This window comes from Eleginops maclovinus, chromosome 14, assembly GCF_036324505.1.
Source record: "Eleginops maclovinus isolate JMC-PN-2008 ecotype Puerto Natales chromosome 14, JC_Emac_rtc_rv5, whole genome shotgun sequence".
In the NCBI taxonomy this organism is placed as follows: domain Eukaryota; kingdom Metazoa; phylum Chordata; class Actinopteri; order Perciformes; family Eleginopidae; genus Eleginops; species Eleginops maclovinus.
In genome coordinates this window covers 8,061,201-8,082,823 of record NC_086362.1, presented here as the reverse complement: position 1 = coordinate 8,082,823, position 21,623 = coordinate 8,061,201, and the positions used below count along the sequence as shown (strand labels likewise).

Sequence of the window (21,623 nt, the reverse complement as noted above, 5' to 3'; positions counted from 1 at the left end):
AAGTCTTCACTTCCTGTCCCCAATCACTCCTCCCTTGTACTTAGCTTCCATCTTCCTTCCCCTCCTTCCATATCTGCCTCTAATTCAAGCCCCTTCTTTGTCCAAATCTTTCTATCACTCACAGAGGCTCACTCCTTCTTGCTTTTGTTACTCCCTGTCACACTCTCTTTCACCATTAGCTCCATCTCCATCCATCTGCTCCTTTTGTCTCTTTGCTCTTTTTCACCAAGATGCCTTGGCAAAAATGGGTATTGACTGTGCCTTCTCTTTCCTCTCATCGCGGCTGCGCTTTCCTTTTCTTTTCTCCCATCACTGTGTGCTCCAGCAGCACTGTACATGCTTCTTTTAGGAGGTGATGTGAAGAGTAGTAGAAATGCACCCTGTAAGGGGAAAAAAGGTGATGATACAATCAGTTTTATTGTGCCGTAAGGATTTTTTCAGGCTTGTGGTTGTACACACCGTATGCAGGCTGTATGAAAGAATTGCAATTCGCATGCATTTTTCTCTCTCTCATTCCCCTTCTCCTTCTCTTTTCATTGCTCAAAATAATTAGACTGCCGTCTGGACTCAGGGGTGTAACGTTTCTGCTCACGTTTCCATGATACAAGAGCAAAAACGAAAAAAAAGGAACTGGTTGTGCTGCTCCAGAAATTCCTACCTGTGTGTTACCCAGCACACCACCCCCTCGCCTCCTCCTTCCCCTGATGCTGCTTTAACATCGAGTTCCACGAGGCACAGCGCACTTCAGCTGACCTAATTCTTCCCTGGCGCTCTTCCACTGCTAAGAGTACATAAGGACTGCGCTGTCAAGGTATTCATCCCTGCCTCTCTATTATTTTAGAAATCAAGCAACATCTGTTGTGCTCTGGGCCCTCCTCGTGACTCAGAGCAGGTTTTATGCAGTTTGCAGAAAGATGCACCAAAATGTGCCCGTAGCTAGTTATGAGATCTCATTAATGCACTTTCCACATTCTGGAGTTCATGTTGACTCCTGCTGCTGTTTGAGTCAAACATGAATTTGGTTATATATATTTAACCATGCTTTTCACAATCCAAACATGATTTAATGAGCATCAGAAGAGATGTAATTCATTTAATGCCTGTTCATTACAGATTACACTGCGGCACACATCATGGCTTCTGACTCACTAAGTTTATATTAAACTTTGGAAGAACCTCACTGGATATTCAGCATGACAACAAGCACTATTTCCATGTGCCCTTTCAGGAGAGGAATATTCTCCTCCACACATCTAATTTCCTACCAGTTACATTGCCGGGGCATCTGCTGGAATTTTATAGCAATTTCAAAGTTTGGGATTGTAGCATTGCAAGTCTTGTTTATGTATGTGTGTTTGCAACCCGAACCCTTGTGGTCTATACATTTTAATAATCCTGGTGAGTGCTAAACCCGAGCAAAACACAAAGTGCCTCACAAGTCCCTGCCCAGAGCGGTAGTTAAGCACAATTCTCCACCAAGACTCTACATGCATGTTGCATGACTGGCTGGTGGTTTTAAACAAGCTGAATAACAGCACCAAAACACACAGCTCCGAAGGGAGACTCTGACTCGCCGTGTGACCGTAATATTATTCATCTGTGGCTTTTCTGCAGCTCCTCTTAACAGAGATGGAGCGGGGACGGGAAGGGCGGGGGCGTCCTGTATGGCGCCCCAGGCTCCTCTTTGTGTTTACCTGCCCCTGCATGGGACTGATGCTATTTTCAGTTCCAAGGCTAACCGGCCCTAGCCTCCATTTGCCATTTGCCTTAATAATGTGGGCCGGCCTCTCTGCGGGGGAAGAAACCGGCGTCCTGTGAGCGGCTAAATGACACAGTGGAGTTCATTGATGGAAAGGATTACACGCCTGCACGCAGGGCGGCAAGGCGAAGGGTTCTCTGAAGGGCACTACAAAGGGGGCGGTGTAAAACCATCACAGGGAGATGCACCACCTTACTCTGTCAGAGGGCGAGCGTTGGCATAATTTGTGGCGTCACACTGTTTATCTTTTTGCCTATAATGCCTGAGTTAGGAGCCTATGGAGGCCTCTGAAATATATGGACCTTTTGAGCGATCTTCTGTAGTACTGAAAAGGAATAGATCGAGAATTATCAAGTATGTAATTCATGTGTCATGTAAAACGTCCACATATATATAGACTGCACCTTTACAAATTAAGAGAACTGTGTAATTTCAATGATGGTAATACACATTTCCTCTGGTGTCCCGTAATGGCAGTGTATCTTCTTTGAGGCGTGTTATCATTGTCTGCCAGAAATTGACTATTAATCCAGTTTTAAGCCACAGTTTTGACCATCAATTTTGAGATCTTGGTGCTTTTTAACAAAGGAAGGATTTTAGTCAATATATGTCTGGATCTTAAGCGTTAGCAGCAGCTGGGATTGACGCCCTACAAGAATGACCATTTATCAGCAAAACAGCATCAGAAGAAGCATTTATTTTTAAGTTGAACATAGTTTTTCCATTGTTTTTAACAATTTTAATTAGTGGCTACATTTATTTTGGAGAGTTGGAGACCTCTGAAGGTAATTTGGCTTGGGTAGAAAACCTCCTCGATGTCAGGATCATAAGTTATCAGGAAACAAACTCTTATTTTTGGGGGGCAAATCGCTATTTTTAAATGTTTTAAAGCTATAATCAGAGGAGGACATGGTAAACAACTCTAACCAAGAAAGGCTAAAGACTACAACTCCTTTCACGACCAAGCTTAATTTTGGGGGGGATAGAGTGGTCTTAAGTGATCATTTGATCCCACATCAGGTCTCTATATTAGCCCCATGTATCAATTTACATTTCCTGTTTCCAGCTTTGGATGGCATTGCATCCAATGTTATTGTAGAGCATTTGAGCACAGTGAATGTGACCACTTCCTCCGCTGTCGCCTAATAAGGAGAAAACAATATGACTTGTCGAGGGGAAAAATCATCCAGGCTACAAAGATCTGAACGCACGTCAAATGACAAGCGGGAGAACAAAGCATAAGCTGTCTTCTAACAGTCTTGGACAATAAATGGAGAGATGTAACACTCTGTTTTACCTCTGCCCTCAATTAATTCCTATGAATGCAGCCACCATGTATTTAAATGGCCAGATGCTAGGATAGATTCTGTTGGGAGCAATGACATGCAGCAAAGTGATATGAATCATCCCCCCCACCATATCTCCACGCTGTGCTCTCAGAGGGCCGGTGACACAATTTATGGAAAAAGGAAAACAAGACACCGCCACTTGAGTATAGATGGACTGTCAAAAACGACAGAAAGAAACATTGTCAGGCACTATTGGAATTAAACCACACTACAGGATCAGCTCCGATAACAGAAATGTTAATATTAGATTCAGAGAGCAGAAATGCAAATGACTCTGTACTATGAGTCAGGCCACGTTGAATATTCAAACAGAGCTAATTATCCGTGGATTAGCCCCATTTTAGCTTTGAGAGCTCCACTTGTCAGCTGACTCCTGGGAGGATTTGTTTAATCATGAAGACCCTTTGCTCTCTGAGAAATGCCAACAGCACAACCCCGACTCAAGTATCATTGTGTGCACGTGGAATCTTCTGTGTGCATACAGAAAAGATGTCACATTGCATTATTTGTGAGTTGTTAGTTGCAATTAATCAACAGTCACTTTCAATTAGTTTGGGTTCTAATGGTTCACTTTTGAAGTACATTTGTCTGCAAGGTCTCAATATTCAAAGAGATTTAAGATGTCAGGTCCAGCATATGACAACATGGTATGCATCAAATGGGTGTGAAAAACTTTTCACACTCATCCTATAGATTCAACCCCTTAAGACATGATATCTATAAGAGTGCTAAATGCAAGAGGAGTGTGAAACAAAGACCCAAGGTCATTTTTCTGAGCAGAATGATGGACATGCAGAGATGTCGGCCATAATATATCCTCTGAAGTGGATTACTAAACATTGTTTCTCGTTCTGCACTATTCTCTGCCCAAACTTACCCCTTCATTAGCATCACTGCAAGTGAAACAAAAGCCGTGGCATTTCAAAGATTACCTGTTTCTCAGTATGGCTGCAGAATCCCCCGTTTTTCCTTTTGATATGATTCCTATATCTACAAATCTCTGCCACTGCACACAAAATATCCTGCCTCCAGCAAGAATGTGTTTGCAGAAAGAAAGAATCAAGGCCATTCAAGAAAGGAAATCATAACATTATATCTATATTTAGCCTCCCTTGTCTTAATTGGCATGAAGAGTACAATCAGATAAGCCTTTTGACTGTGACTTGCATGCCGCTTCAGGAGAGGGAGAAATATCGTTTACCAGCACATATCTGCTGCCAAGATTTCCTTTTTTCTACGTTTGCAAGTCTGTGTTCATAATGGTGCCATTACTCTGACCAGTAGCTTCTGTATCTTCAGTAAGCTACATCTGTGGGACATATAAGAACTTATTAAAGCTTCTTTTAACTACACTTTTTCATCTCTAGCGAAAGACGGAGTGAAGTAGCGTGGGATCATCTGAGTGGTTGTATTCACCACCATGGCCATCTTTGCAGTCATACTGCCCCAGGTCTTCTCACGGGTCTCCACTTTAAAATAAAAATCCCAGGTGATTCGAACTCATTAAAACAATGAGTAATGCAGTTTCATGTTTGTTTGTTTTTGCTGCACGCTGTTCGGCTGCCGCTAACATAAGCTCAGTCTAGTTCTCCGATAACCTTATATCTAGGCGTCATTTGACTAAAATCTTTCATCTAGTTAAAATATGCAGTTAACAACCAACAAGATTTGAAAAGGGAATGGCAGAAATGTGGTTTAGAACTGGATAAAGAAATTCAAACCAAAACTCAAGTGGATTTGACGGATCACTGGGGACAACATTAGCATATTGGAGACATTTTAATGCATAAATGTGACATATTATACATTTAAATATCCTTTTTCTGAGTGTTTTATATTTGCCGCAGTCTCAAAGCCAGCTACCGCCGAGCCCTATGTCACTTCCATGTTTCCCCCTATATTATTTCTCAGTGTAACTGGTCCATCTGGGCTCTGTGAGGTCACTGAACACACCACCTGCTCAGATCGGGTCTCGCCGTTGCTTCTGGGTAGCATCTCTGGGCGCGCGAGGAGAGGCAGATGTATAGATTTAGTGGTACAAATGCCCTCAGATACCCATAAGCATAACATACACACAACATAATGTCTTACTGCACTCTCAGGGCGTGCACTGGCATGCTCACACACAATCTGTACAATCTACAGTTCCAGTCACAACCCTTTTACAGGTTTCTGTGCAATTTTGTGTTTAATGACACTTGCTGTATGTGGTTCACTAATTTAAGGAGACAATTGCTCCTTGCATGCCAAGGTGGACTTAATGGGCTTACAACACTCAAAATTGGGTTGGAGTGTGTTTCTTAAAACATAAATACTTGCCTTTTTCAAAGATGTAAATTGACAGTGTAGCTTTAGAATCACATTATTCATGAGAAAATCCCCAGAGACAAAACCTGGTGATATATACTTTTAAATGTGGAAGATCAGAGGAAACAATCTTGCTGCTGTCAGCCCGTCAGTCTACGCAACAGAACGCTCTTCTTTGTTTAAAATGTCCACAAAGCTTTTGTTTTTTATTTTTCCTTGGCTACTGTTGCCTATACACGTCCTGTTGACACTGTATACACGCTTCATACTGCCATCTGTCCTTTTTATTGCCTCTGAATGGACACAGAAATACTTTCCAAAAGACTGAATTACGCTCTTTGATACTCTACGCCAAACAGGCATTTCAGGTTACAGGCTCTGACGGGAGTTAATCCAAAAACGGAACAAACAATGAAAACTAATTAGCTTGTAAACGTGCGGTAGTTTAATGAAACATAAATTCCTATATGCTCTATCGTTGATGCGAGAAAATCTTCAATTATAGGCTACATCTTTAACGGTGGCACTGTTATAAACCCATTTTAATGATAAACCTTACCAATGTATTTATGGAAAGCTATGTATATATTAATCTCTACATTATATTATCTGTTTGAGCATTCCTGCAGATCTTTCGGTGTGCGATCACACATTTACAGGAGCAGCTTTGTAAACACGTTACTTTCACTTTTTGGGGGCGCTAGAAAAGATCCGGGGCTTTATTCACTCCGAGGTACCGCAAAAGCCCATCTGCCCCCCCATATCCAACCCGGAGACATGACTGATGATAGTCCGTCATTTCGTGACAAATTATGGGACGGACCTCGCCAAAAAGAACATTGATTGTGAATGTCCGCATATATTCCTGACATTCTTCTAGTTTAATGATGAAAAACTACAGTACAGGTAGCAGATTTACACTAATGTGGTCCACAGATTGGTTGCGATGTGACGTCCACACTGCAAAAAATGCATCTTTTTATACGTCTTAAACATTTGTACAGAAAAAGCTGAAATCATGAGCTTGTTCCAACTCAAATCGTGATTCTGGGAAAATGTAATCCAAAACATGTGATAATTTACTCCAATTAATCTTAAAAGCAGTTTATACTTCATTGCATTTTCTGAAACGAATGCCTACACGCAGAATAGTCACTGACTTTATGAATATACATATACGTAATGATGTGTATATAGATAGATAAAGCGTGCTGTGGTTTTAGGTTCGACATTTCTTGCAGTGCACGGAAAGGATTTTACTATGTGCGCAGGCAGACCCCACCTCCTCTCTGCGCGTCACTGGCGAGTAGTGTGGAGCCGGAGTCACTCCCCTGCCTACTTTTAATAGCTTTGTCATGTGATGGAAAGCAGTTGTAAGACAGGTGCCCTCGGTTCATTCTCGGCGAGGGGCAGCAGTAGCCTGTGTGAGAGCGAGTGGGAAGCGCCTGTGGATTTCTTTTTTACTTGATTTCTTTCTTTTTTCTTTTTTTTTTCTTTTTTTCTTTTTCGGACCGTCATTCAGTGTCTGGATGGCGTGGGACAGGTGTAACCAGGACTCTGTGTGGAGAGAATTAGAGGTGAGCGCATCTAAAAATCCGACTTGTTTCATCTTTCTAGCCCTGTGGACTTTCTTTTTTCCCCTGGACCGTTGGACAGCACTGGCTACAGACACAGTGATCTCCACATATTTTCTCTCTGCTGCTGCTGGCAGTGGCGTGCCGGTGTAGTGCGCGTCTGGACACAGTTGAGGATGCAGGGATATACAACACAGGATTATATGACAAGTGTGCGGAGTCTCCCTTTTCTCCTCAGTTAAAGGTGTAGTTGTAATGCATGCAAAGGCTTGGGACCTGCCTCCCTCGTAGGATCTGTGCTCAGTCGGAGTGAGAGGTTGAAGCTTGCGGATCTGCTTCCAGCCGCGGACTGTTCGCGCTCCTGTGCCGAGAAGCTTTTCATGCCGAAATGACTGAAATGTCTCAAAGTCAGGTATTTCGCTGAGGCATGCAATCAACGACGATAAGAACCCCTTTGATATGCCGTGTCGGGATAGGGCTTGTTATTTTTTCAAAGGCAGGAGCAAAGGTTGTGCACACTGAGGACTATCTGGCATTGAGCAGGAGCATCATAACAGTAACGAAACCGGGCACGTTTGTGTGCCAACATCCCGGCTGGCTGGAGAGCAACATCCAGCCACACTTCATCATTTTATGTATGCGCGAATTTCATATTACCTGCTGCGTATTTACTCTTTTCATCCATGTAATTAGCAGCTGTCGTCTTTTGAATATGTGTTACCTTCCCTATCGTTATGACTAAAGTGCCTTCAGAAAGGCACACCAAAAGGATACTTATTCGTCCCTCTTACTATATTAACCGAGTCCGTGCAGCTTGTTGTGGACATTCATGTCTACCTGGCTATAATTGGGTTAAGAAGTCTCCATCGGTAAGGCTTTCTGTTACTACACGATGCGACTGCATCCTGCCTGCATCTGTGTTCTGTGCTGCGTAAAGAAAATATAAAAAAGAAAACTGCCTTTATTGCATCAAAATAAGGATGTGTTATTCCGGAATGGTTTTAGTGATTGCTTTTCATTCAGACGCGCTTCTTTGCACTTTAATCACCGGGACACTCACTCTGTCACTGTAGCCAGGTAGACTTCAGGAGAGTCTCCCGTGTAGTTAACCCAAAGAATGCACACGTTTTCTTGGAACTCTTTCTTCGACTCATTCTGTGAAATATGTGCATGTCGACTCTAATTAAATCTTGCTTTTTAAACGCGAGATCTGTCTTCCAGGTCGTCAGTGCTTCCTCTAATAATCTTCACCTATAGCAGGTGCTCTTTTGTGCGATGTGCGTAAATCATGGAACACTGTGGTGCGCACTGTCTGACGGCGCTGTTTCATAAGTCCGAGCCAGAAGTCCATAAAATAATTGGGCATAGGACGTCCAGCCTCTGAGTATCATCTCATCTTTTCCATGCCGTGCCTTGTCACACTGGATCATCACAGGGGGAGCATAAGACGCAGTGAATCTTTCCCCTCGCTGTTTGCAGCATATCGGATTTGTCTCATCATCGAAGTCATCGTGAATTCGTGTTGGTGCGATTCCGACGACAGATGAACTGTGACTCTGGTGTCTGGCTGCTTTTTCCTGTTTGGCAGAGGAGCCGATTCTCAACTCTGCCCTGAGCCGAACCCTGCTCTCAGTCTGCGGCCAATCACCCCCTCGCTCTGCCCTGGGATATCTCTCGTGTCTGTCTTAAGGCCATCCTGTAGTGTGCATGACGTGTTGTCAACAACAATTAGGAGTGTGTTTCTTATTATACATCAGCCTTTAGGATGTTTTCTCAAGCTTGGATTTGCATGTGCACAGCCACAGAGTGTAAGCATGCCAGCCTTTCTACCTTTTAATGATCACTGACTAGATATTGAAGTGTGCTGTTTTCAGCTCATGGTTTCGTTCCTTTTGGTTACTTACTATGATGACTATGGTTGTACTGGAAACGGCTTTGTAACATCCAGAAAAAAGGAGAGTAAATATGTCATTTGAAATGATCTCCTAAAATTAGCTAAAACCTGTTGCTCTTTCCCCTCTGCTGAAACACCTTGTCACATCACTGTTGATTTCTCATCCTACTTGCAGCCAGAGCTGATGATTAGTGTTGGGGGATGCTGGAACAGCTGCTACATACAGTACACATTGGCTAGATTACATAAAAGTAGCTGGTGAATAGCAAAATGTCAACAGGCAGCGTTTAGAGCAGCAGGCCAGCACCAGTGGTAAGGCTGGGGTGGGGGGTTAATAGGAGCTGAGCGGAAATAGGTTGATGTGCAAAATGAGTGGACCTGCAGAACTGATCATAATCATGAGTTATTATAATAAAAGTCATCAACTGGCAGACATTAATTACTTAATGTGTTGGACATGCTTTGTGTGATAGAAATGTTTGGATTTCCTGTTTCTCACTCTACGGCAGGTTTTTAAAAGACTTTTGAATCCTGTCCAGATTCGGATTCAGCCATTGTTTTCAAACTTGGCACAAGTAATTCCAACGCTGATTTGCATATAAAAGAGATTTCCTGTCTGACGATCATTGTTGCTGTGTTTCTCCTCCAGTGTGCTGCCTTGGTTGGTGAAGACCAGCCTCTCTGCCCGGACCTCCCTGAACTGGACCTCTCAGAGCTGGATGTCAGTGACTTGGACGCAGACAGCTTCCTGGGTGGCCTCAAATGGTACAGCGACCAATCAGAGATTATTTCCACCCAGTATGGCAACGATGCATCCAATCTTTTTGAGGTAAGTAAAGCTTACAGTCGTTTGTCTTTCTATATCATTTTTTATTCATCACCTTGATCAGTATGTTTGACATGGCGATGCTGTTTCTAGGCCATAAGGTGCTATGGAACATCTTTGCATCCACAGTGATTTCATTATATGCTGTCCCAGGGGTCAGGAGCTGGAATAATAACACGCCTGAGCGAACACATTCTTGAATGCAAGCCAAACAAAATGTACAAGTGTTGCCAGTTTACAAACATGCTTCAACATTGCTCCCAAGTACAAACGGGGAGATAACAAAAAGAACGATAAGCCCAGGAGGACCTTTGTCTCCTTGTTTGCATCCTTGCCGCGACTGTAGCCTATCTTATCAAAACTCAAGCGTTTATTTCAGCTCAGAGTCAGTAACGCGGCGCACATCTGAGAGAGCGCTCCAGTAGTAAACTCTGGACACGGCGGTTGTGTTGCAAAACGCTTCTCAAAGGTTGGAGTGTAAAACTTTGATTTATCTGGCTTTTTTCATTCTCCCTGTCTCCTCCTATCCCTCCTATCTGACTCTCTTTCTGTCCTCACACGGTGACAAACGAAGTCCACAGAGGGTGAGGATCTAGCTAGGGCCATAAAGCCATCGGTCTTGGGACTGAGTTGCAGTCCCCAGTTCATTATAAGCCTTTATCAGTGCCAGAGATAGACAAGAAAGACTGAGATTGGATGCTTTAGCCTCGCCTCTGGAGGAAAAACCCTGTCTGAGAAGGCTGCGTGTGCGTGAGCCAAAGGCCCTGACATATAGTCACATTTTCAGGGTCTCTGTTTTCAGTCTGTGTGTTCCTCCTCACTTTCCACATTTGACCTCCTCTCTACCACCACCACCACCTTTTTTTAAAGTCTCATTAAATCACCAAACATTGTACCTCTGTGGACCACAACACACACACACACACACACACACACACACACACACACACACACACACACACACACACACACACACACACACACACACACACGATAAAGGGCGCCTTAAGTACTAGCTGGTGTGACCGAGGCTCCTCTGTCGTCTGAGAGTGATATGGCTTCCAACCCCTGAGTGGCTCTAGGGATGGATAAAAATACCTTTGAGAGTGTATGCATGTGATTATGTATGTGTGTGTGATTTTGAAACACGCTGGAACTTAGCAGACATTGTGGACGCTGATGAGGGCACAAGCTCAGATCAAGAAGCTGTGTGAGAGTTTGTGTTTGTGAGCCTGCATATTCATTTTCATGTGCACGTTCAGCATCCACAGGAATACTGTACATAGCAGTGAGGGGGTGATGTTTTCACACTATGAACAGGCCAGCAGATATTGTATTATGCTGATGGTTTGGAAAGGCTTCTAATCAAGCATTGGGCTTTCAAAGCGAGTAATACTTTTCCCTGACCGGGGATTTTTTTTCCATCTTTGGAAAGTTTCTAGTCACCATATGAAGTGCTCAGTTCATCATACGGCAGGACCCAGCTAATCCTACTTAATCTGACAGGGGAAAGTTTGCTGCTCTGCAAGGATCAGAAAGCTGGGACTGCAGCTGTACTTCCTACGGCCCCCTGATTGGCCTCTACACAGGGCAGAGAAGCATCCAATCAAAAGTTGAAGATTAGAGAACGTGTTAATAACAAGCCAGATTTTAAAGCCTGCGACTGCATTCTTTGTTTTCTTACATTTTCCCTTCAACTCATGCATATACATCCAGTTAACAAATCAGCGTGTGAGCGTGTTAAGAAAAAGCAGGTAGCAGATGATCAAGGCTGTCCTGCCTTACATGTGGAACAGCTGGGTGCAGCTGTCATGCTGGGGCCTCTCTCTTAACAAAGTCCCCATCAAACAACACGCTCCCTGGAAGTTTGAACCAGCCTTTGTTTGCTGAAGTATGTCAACTGTTGAAATGATTTGCAGTTTAGAAAGAAAGACAAACAGCTTCTGTTTTTCTTAGATTTGGGCTTTTATTCAGGGTACAGCTCCATGTCACACACGGTAGCAAATGAGTGACTTTGCCTTGGTTATACAGTACAGTTGGGACCGGAAACGTTGTTGTCACATCTGAAAAAGTCTGTTTAAAGGTTAAATAAAAACAGCTTACACCGTGTTTGGGCAGTGTAAGTTTGCAAGTATGCCCATGTTTCTATCTGTGTATATGTGTGTTCTGTTCTGTAAGCAACATATGGTCCGGGATCACAAGCTGTCCCCTGGCTGGCCTTTTGCTCCATTCCCTGCCACTGTCCCAACTGTCCCTGAGACAAAATGTGGAGAATCATGTGCCCCCTTCCCCCCATTTGTAACACACACACACATAGCCGCTATCGCACCTGGCACAGTGCGTTTGACACCCCTTCAAAATGGGCCGACCGTGAAAGTCCAGTCTATTTTGGGCTGCAGTTGTTAAGGGTTGGTTACTCCAATAAGTTCCCAATGTACTGCCAAAGATAATAGCATGGAAGCGTGACCCCGTCGTTTTAACCGCAGGACTCCTCTCAGCTTTCATGACGGGCTTCAGCCGTTTGATCGACGGAAACCTGTCTCCTTGGTTTTAGCTCATTCAGATTCCTGTGTGGCACTTGCACTGGAATGCACCATGCGTGATTATGCAAGAAAATTGGCACTCGGTTTACCTTCTGACATTTTATCGCAGCTGTACCTGTCCTGTCATGAGATACGCTGATGACAGACGGACAGGTGGGACACGGGGACAAGGGCAGATAGAGACGAGAGAAACAAAGGGAGGCGCAGAGATGGACGGAAAAGGCCAGCAGATGACAAGACAGACACACAGACACAAGGACAGATGGGTAGTGAAAGAGATAAATGTGGAGAGCAGGGAATGCTTGGACTAGTGCCAGCTCAAATCAAAGCTCACGGATTGGAAGTAAAAGGTTGTGGGCTTTGCAGGTAGTAAAATAAGATGCCAAGGCTTAAAGCATTACTCAGATATTACATCGCACGTGAGCATACATGTCGGTCATGCAAACTCTTGATATTCCTCCAACGGAATGGGGCGTGTGATGGCATCAGACTTTGAGAGGCATTATGCTGCTTTGTTTAAGCATTTTCTGACAGATGCTTGGGCGCTTATTGTTAAGCAAAGGCAGATTAGATTGATTGGGTCATCTTTAGCAGGCTTTGATAAAACATGTTGGGATGGAATGTTTTCCTCAAGCAGCCCCTCCCTCCCTTGCTCACTCACTTGTTGGCTAAAGCAGGAGTGCGCACAGAGTCATAGACCCTCTGAGAGGAAGTGTCGCGCCCACACACACATCATAGACCCTTATTGTCCCTGTTTCTACTCCCTGCTGAATGCCGGTTGAGTTTATTTTGCAAATTTATGCTGACATTTGAGAGTACACCACCCGCACCAGTTCTCCGCTCCAGCAAAGGGTGTATGAATTATCATATTCCACTGTATAATATGATTTTCTCAAGTGAGTCTTATTAGAATACACCATACTCCCCCCCCCCCCCCCCCCACACTCGAGTTCCCTTCAGTTTTCCTGTGCTGATACATTGTTTGCACTGTCTGATGGAAGCAATCCTCCATCACTGTCGAACTGAAAGGCAAAGCGCTCTCAGACCCGCGGCGATGCTGTTTCAAGATACACAAATGAGAGGCAGCACAGACAGGGAGGTGCAGACGTATAGTACACAGATGCAGAAATAGGCTGTCCAAGCTTGTGTCATCTCGGAGCGTCTGTCAGATCCACTCACACAACAAGAGCTCTCAACCCGCCGCCCTGCAACACCGGGGGGGCTCCGCTCTAACCCCACTCTTTTCCCCCCTCCGTCCTCTCTCTGTCTTTTCGCTACTAAGGCGAAGCATTTGTTCCCGGGCTGATGGGAGGTTGAAGCTGCACTGGCTAAACAAATATATTCTGGCCTCCAACGATTGCTTCTGAAGGGAAAGGCTGCAAGGAAGGAAGGAGTGAGGGTGGGGGATAAAGGGATGGTGAGCAGAGGGGGGAGGATATGGCCCCAAAAACGAAGGCTCCCTCAGAGAATGTTTTGAAAAAGAGCAAAGGAGAATCTTTTGGTCCGGCGGCTACAGCTCTCTCTCTCTCCCTCTCTCTCACACACACACACACACACACACACACACACACACACACACACACACACACACACACACACACACACACACACACACACACACACACACACACACACACACACACACACACACACACAAACACTCCCAGTGGGCTGGGGCTGCTGATTGAGGCATGGTTTGGTGTCCCTGCCCCAGCTGATCCCCTGGCCCCCCAGTGGACCCACATCTCTCTCATCACACTGGAGCCACGATGTGGACGTGTGCATGCATGTACGCGTGTGTGTTTTTTTTTGGGTAATAGAGACGCCCGACACAAAGATCAGATAGTGGTCTTTTCTGGCCAGACACAACACTGTCATCACTTTCTGTTCTGTGTGTGTGTGTATTGGGTGGGAATGACTATTTTTAGTACCTGGGGTAATCTCCGCTAAGAGCCTTTCAGGGCTGTTTCACTTAAACCTGGCCAAAACACTAAGCCAATAATCCACCCCCCCCCCCACCTATCCTGACTCTCACACACACACGGAAACATGTTGCAGCGATACCCTGAGATATGACCAACCTGCCTTCTATTATTTAATAGTGTTCACTTTGGAGAGGGAGGGAGGAACAGCGGATTCCTAGAATGCTTTCATACTCCTCGTGTAACACAAAGAGGAAGAGGAAGATGGTGTTTGCCAAGAGATTAAATAAAATTGATCAAAGAGTGACATAAAAAGGATGGAAGTGATAGCCAGCAGTTAGAAAAAGGTATGAATAACAGACAATAAGGGGAAACCTCGACAGAAATAGAGAAAGGAGAGGCCTTCAATCAGCGAGGGCCATGATTCATGCTGAAGTGCTATCAGTCTTGGGCGAGAGGCTGCTTCCCCTGTCCAGGAAAGGCCAATCGATCCCAGGTGTGTGTGTGTTTGCGCGAGAGCCTGTGTGTATTCGGTGCCAGCTCGCCCAGCAGTGGCAGTAAACCTTGCCAGCCCTTCTGCTCTGGTAGTCTGCCATCGTCTGTCAATCTCTCTGTGTTTGTGTCACAGCTTCCAGAGAAATGTGTTGAACAATAATGAATAAATCAGCTGCTAAATGATGTGTTTTTGCAATGAATAAAAAAATTAAGTAATGCAGTTACTGTAAAAGCTGTACCCTTTAAGACTCAAAGGAGGGCTTTCACTGCCCTCTGTGGTCAAAGGTGTAGCATCTTTAAGCATTGTTGTGGTTAGAAGTGTGTTTTGTTGCATGCTAAGTGACATAATGAAAGGCGGCAAGGTGAAAGGTTAATCAGTTTGAGGAGAGAAGAAACAGATCATCTGGTGCAAACCCACTTTTCCAATTAGCCCTGATTAGCTTTGTACAAACATGTTGGTCAAACAGTCATGATGCTTCTCTTGATGTCTATAGTCAATGAAATTGGTTTAGTATATTTGATCGTTTCTGTGTTATAATTAAGGTAATTTATTAACACATTCTTGGCCGTGCTCACTGGAGTCTTTACTGTACATGTGAAGGACTAGTTTTCCCTGGTTGAGAGTCTATTTTTAAGAGCTTTGCCATCCATGCAGAAAAAAAACCCCTCCCCATTCTAACTAAGCTTTATGATGTGCACTGCATGCTTATAGCTTCAGCTTATTTCCCCCTTGAAGCATTTAAGTCTGCACAGGCCTCAAATAGTTCAAGAGGCTCTGCTGCTGATGCATGAGTGACTGGATGCTTGGATGACTCACTAGCTGCCCAATCAGTAGCTCCTGAAAGCAGAAGCTTCTACAGGCACGTGGTCACTGCAGATAGAAAATATTGCCTCTACTTTAGCAGTTCTAAAACAAAAACCTATGTTGAATATATTGGAATATATAAAAAAAAATTGAAGATGGATGTGGATGTGGGTTGCTTAAAAGCTTTGGTTTTATACCCAACCCAAATACTTACTAAACACAATGATTGGCATGCAGCTTAAGAGAGCATGTTTTATATCAGGTGAATTGGGGAATATGGGGTTTGTGAAGTGGTGTATCCAGGATAAATCTCCTGCGTTTATCCGCCATCACAGAGCTGTTGACCCCAGGAAGTCAACAGCTCTGAAATTGTCTGCTTGTTACTCGTTCCAGAAGACCATTTTCTACTGTGGCCAGCCAAACCTCTTTTCACATGGCTGTGCGCTGTGTTGTGTAATAACTTGATGGGCAGATTGGAAAGGGATTTCAAGTGTTGGATGCTTGTCATCAAGTGGTCAGTGGCCATTGATCATTCTGCGTTTGGCAGACAGCTCACAGTCTGGTAATGTGTGCAGGTGGGGTGGCCATGCTCGGCTAAATGTAAGCTTTGAAAGGAGAGCCTATCTCAACTAAAGGCAACAAGATCAGTATTCCTCAGAGAAAATATCCTAGATTAAGATGAAATACAGCTCAACATTCAATGTTGATGCTACAAAGAGAGACTCCAAGAGCTTTCATGCCCCCTTTATTCTTTTCTCATGGCCTGCTACACGTCAACAAGTTGGGATTGTATCGACTTAGGTGCACCATTTCTTTGATGATTTTTCATTTCTTTACTTGTAAAGAGAGGCGCTTCCCCCCATCGTTACCACGGACACACCATACAAAGGCTTGTGAAGTCCTTCGTGTTTGACCACTGCTACTACACGTGCAGCCCATACACATATGGCATTTGAAAGTGAGCAAGGAAAAAAAACTGCTCAGATAACATGCTCACAAAGTCATTCATGGATAAGAGGCATGCGCATGACAGTAGCAGCCTCCTACCTGGATCCAGGAGCGAAATGCACTCACACAGAAGTCAAGGTAAAAGATAATGCGTTTATTTAGTAATCAGCAAATAGCTTTTATGCAGTGGGTAAGTGGTGAAGCCTGCGAGCCTCTGATAAGATCGTTTGCTTTCAGGTGTTTCCCCGACGCGCCACGTATGGCATTGAGTGCAAATTGAATAGGGTGACCTTTTTTTGCTGCAGAATCAAATTGACCGCATTTCCCCCAAAAGATTCTGCCATTTCAATTTCCATACATTTGTTTTATTGCTTCCGTCTGTCATATGCACATACACGCAAAGATGTAGAAGGAGACAATGACACAGAAACACACCTTTTGTTTGAATAGATGTAGACTACTATATCTTGTCCGCTGTACCTTGGCTCTCTCTGCGCTGGCATCCTTCCTAGGAAGACATTACTGTGACAAATGAAACACCACAAACCCTCCATTGGCTTGGCACGGCCTGAAAGGTCAGGAGCTGCATTTGTGTGCAGGTGTGCGTGTGTGTGTGGCTGTGTTAAAGGTGGTGTCAGCAGTGGATAATAACGTTGAGTCCTTGTTGTGAAAAAACAAGAAGTTCTGGTCCACTCTGCTCCCCACGCAAATCTATGTAAATGTCAAGACCAAAAGTAACCAGAGTGTGTGTGTGTGTGTAATTGTTTTACGGACAGCTACGCTTGACTGCTGCTGGCAGACTTGCATTCCAGCCAGGAAATGTGGCTGTGTCCATTTAACAAGATGGACATTGGAAACAGTCTCCATGCTCCTATTTTGTGTCTCTCTCCCCTCCCTTTGTTCCTCCAGCACATTATCAACAGTGTAACAGTATGTTCAAAGGCCTCTTGCTTAGTGGTGCACATTTAGAGCTGCCGACTTAAGTAAATAGCTATTTGCATGCCATTAAGCGAAAAAAGCAGAGGGAAGCACCATTCCTCATGCCATCACTGCATGTAGCTGAATATTCTTTATTCAGGGGGACCCAAATTTCAGTTTTTCCTCCCCCTCCTGCTGCGGCCGTCAAAGCTAGTCAGAGTCAGAGCAATCACAGCAATCAGTGTTTCCTCGTGCCAAGCCGATTGGGAAGTCCCTGCCAAAACAAAAGAGAGAGCGTCCAATCATTATGATAATGTGTGATTTTGTGGTGTTAGCAAACGCTGCTCGGACCATCTGTTGGACGGCAGTAGAAGGAAAACAACAGCAGCTTGGAGCAGGACTTTAGATTGTGGGGCTCATGATCGGTTGTTTGGATAGTTGTCTTACAATGCATACATACTGTAAATACATATGTCTTAGGCTGGCTTTAGAGGGAAATGTAATAATGATGTCTCAATGGAGGTCTGTGGTTTAAGGCGTATTAATACTCATATTGGTGACCAGTCTGATATTGACTCAAACAGTTGGATCAGGAATTGAGATAATGGGCCATTCTGATATCAGACATTATTATCCTTTAATTTTTTTTAAATAAGTTAGAAAAGCATTGATGTCAGGCGTCAAAGTATTTATTCTTATGTACAATATTTAATTATGTTGCGTTTGGTTTTATCTATCTACTTGTAAATGTATTATTGCTTTACCTTGCACAATTGTATCACTTAAACTCGTTTTGATTGCACTGTTTTACTACCTTATTTCTTTATGTCTGGACTTTACTGTATGCTAAACTGTAGGCGAGACCTGGGACTTTAATTTTATTGGCAATAACTGCACTGTAGAGTTTGTGCACATGGCAAAAAGACCTTTGAATCTCTTTATCTTGAATTGGAAGAATGATCCTGGTCTCTTTAGCACAGTAAGGCAATTAGGTTATTAATTAAAATCTGGTATTGGATAGAAAAAAGGGCCTATCTTCAAATTTCTCTCAAAGAGTTTGATCTCTGGATCCATTACAAAGAGTTGTGTGTGCTTTTATGACGAGATACACAACAGAATGATTTTTGACCCAAAGGGAGACATATAGGGCCCGGTGTGTCTGAAGCCGTGCGACTGATCTTGGCAGATGTGTGACAGAGTTCAGGTGGTTAGCTGCAGCAGCAGCAGGGTTACCAGTCAAAGGATTTATCCACAGAGAGCCAGAAGGAACAGCGCCGCTTACATCCCTTGGGTGCGTGTCTCAATCGGATCTGGCCTGTGTCAGGATGTGTAACAACAGTTCTCTTCCTCTCTTTGGCTCACTTGCTCACACAAACACACACACACACACACACACACACACACACACACACACACACACACACACACACACACACACACACACACACACACACACACACACACACACACACATGGATATCTCCTCTTCTCACTTTCTCTTTCCCTCTCTCTCTCTCCCCCCACCCCGCATCAGCTCATCTGATAGTGCTCTAACAGTCTCAAATGGTTCCCTGGAGATGCATCATCTCTGCACACACACACACAACCTGGTCCTCGTTGATGGGTCGAACCGTTTCCTCACTGATGAATAACTCGCATTGCCTTCCTAACTCAGACAGACATCTGGCATGTAAACAGTCAGCTTCAGCAACAGCACTTCTTCTTCATCCAAAGAGCTGCCATTTTGGTTTAAACGGAGGCACAAAATAGTGAATCCCTGCCAGGACGAGAGATTATTACATGGTGTTATAGCTAAGTCAGATTGAGAATCCTGAAATCAGCTGCTTGGTGCTTGAACCGGGCACTCTTGTGTGCGTTTAGAGGCTACGATTTAACAATTTACAGCGCAAACCATCATGATAGGCCACGATATTGTGATAATAAAGGGGTGATAGAGGATTGTGTTGGCATCCATATATAGTCCATGAGATCATTTGCTTGGGAAATTGTTTCAGAATAACAACATGCTCTATTGACTCTGTAGTTAGATGGAAAACTACAGGACTGTCCATTTGTTTCTGTGTATTATGAGCCAATCACAGCCTGACCACAATGGAGGTTTTACATTTAGTTTTATGATTTGGAACATCGTCAGAGCGGCCTCACACACAGACACACACACACAGAGGGACTTAACAGTGTTATGTATGGCTTCATCGCTCCGTATAGGCCATAATCACCCTCTCTCCATCTCAGTAAGCTCATGCTAAATGACCAGACGTCTCTGGCGGCTGCCATGATTTGTCTCTCCGCCGAGCATCGTGCTGTACCTCACCCTCCCTGCCTCTCCTTCCTCCCTCCTCCTCTGCTGCCATATGTTGTGCCTGTGTGACTGGCCGACGTGTCGGGCCTCACTAACGCCTTAACGGCAAGGCTGACGTTGATTTATTTCCTCTGAAATCTGGGGGCCGGGGGTAATAACACAGAATGACATTATTTGTTTATCAAATCCAAGGCTGCTTTTCTTGGCAAGATGTGACGACTCGATACCCCCCGCCCCTCTCGCCTAACGCACATATACCCCCCACAATTTCTGATTGTGCCATGATTAGACGGTCTAGCTCGTCACTTAACCTAATCCAAGGGAATGTTTTTGCAATCTGACAAGCAGAGAGCAGAGGGAGAAAGAAATAAAAGATTGAGATGAAGCAACGCAATTAAATTGTCAAGGCACAGATTTAACCCCACCACGCAATTTGGGGGCCAATTTGTTAAAAATGTTTTCTCTCTGAAGTAACTGGATGCTATTTCGCTATCTGCAGAAAGAGAGAAGAGTGAGCAAAAAGGAGACAGTGAGAATAAACAGTACTTTAAATACCAGATGACCCATTTAATGGGAAACATTTTATCTTCCCAGAGTGTCTGTCACATGTTCTGCCTCTCATTTGAAGATAACGGCGGGGCTGTTTAGTCTGTTGAAACTTCATCTTGCTGTTATTCAGTGATCGGGTCTATCATTCTGGCAATTTCACAACACATTTGGTTCCTTTTAACATGTAAATGATGCATTGCCCTGAAAAGCTCGTTAAAATGTGATCCTTTGCAAATTTGCTTAGGAGCTTTGAATCCTCAAGAAGCAATTAGCAGATTTAATTTGGCTATTTGCCCCGGTGTTCAGAAGTAGCTGTTTGTTTAAAACAGCACCTTCACCTGCCGTTATCAGCTGTGTGAATAGTATCTCCTGGAACACAATGCTGTGCTGTGGAACTCAATAAAAGAGTTAAAGGCAAGGACAACCTCAAAGACAGCCTGCCTGATAACAAAAGGGCCTCACCTAATAATGAACAACTGGAGTTGGCTTTCTTTTCTCCGACGCGGGAGGCTGGTGTGAAGGGGGGGGGAGAGCAGCTCGGCCAGTACTTGCCAGCATGTTTTATGGCTAATTGAAGCATTTGGAATAAAACAGCCACAAAATGGCACCCTTTAGAATTGGAGCAGGGTTAATATATTGTGATCCCACAATTAGCCCAGGATTGTTAAGATCTCTTTAATTCGGTGAGGTCCATTAAGTGGGATGGGTGAGAAAGTGCTCCAACCGTGACAATTTTTTTCCTCTCTCTTTGTTCCTCCTGCCCTCTTTTCCTCTCAGCAGCCGCTGTAGTAATCAATATAAGTGGACATGGCGGTCAGCAGGTTGCCAGGTTATTCCGCCGTCACTCCCTTTGGGTGCCATCGCTCCTGAATACACCCAGACGGAGATGTTGTGTATAAATATACAAGGTTCAAATGAGTCATTAGTAGTAGATTGACTTTGGTGCAGAAACTCTGTGAGGTACGGTCCTTAAGCTGGCGTGGAAAAGCTCGCCCTCCTGGACCGGAGTATTAGATCATGCTCTCTCCAGGGCAGAAACCATCACTGAGGTTTGCTCCTTACCCCAGTTTCTCAAATCCCCACTTGGCCTACGAGTGCCTCCACTAGAGCCGCAGCAGTGGCTGCAGTATGATCGTCACGACTCAGGGTTTTACAAGTGTCTCTTTCAGAATATGAGAGTCCCTTCTGGGTTATCTCCGGGGATACAGTGTGCCTGTGGGAGCTTGCCAATTGGTGGAGGTTTTTGAAACATGATTGAAATCGCTACATTTAAGCCTGCCACAGCCACAGAAATGCCCCAATCCTTTCCAAACCATGACATAATGAAGCTTGCACAGCCCTCTCAACTTTTAATGTAACTAGTGCCTCACTGTGGCACAGACTGCACCATGTTCAGGTTTGATCAGACTCT

General features: G+C 44.2%; 1 protein-coding gene across 3 annotated transcripts in view; it reads left to right on the top strand.

The window, feature by feature from the left end:
- Nucleotides 1–6,778: 6,778 nt before the first annotated feature.
- ppargc1a (peroxisome proliferator-activated receptor gamma, coactivator 1 alpha) overlaps nt 6,779–21,623 on the top strand; it is a 36,370-nt gene continuing 21,525 nt past the window's right edge. For 2 of the 3 annotated variants that reach the window (XM_063900754.1, XM_063900752.1), the window contains exons 1-2: nt 6,779–6,992; nt 9,533–9,712. In XM_063900754.1, coding sequence (XP_063756824.1) covers nt 6,945–6,992; nt 9,533–9,712 — 228 coding nt within the window. In that variant the 5' untranslated portion in view covers nt 6,779–6,944. The remainder of the gene's footprint in view (nt 6,993–9,532; nt 9,713–21,623) is intronic. The other variant, XM_063900751.1, reaches the window with a different exon arrangement.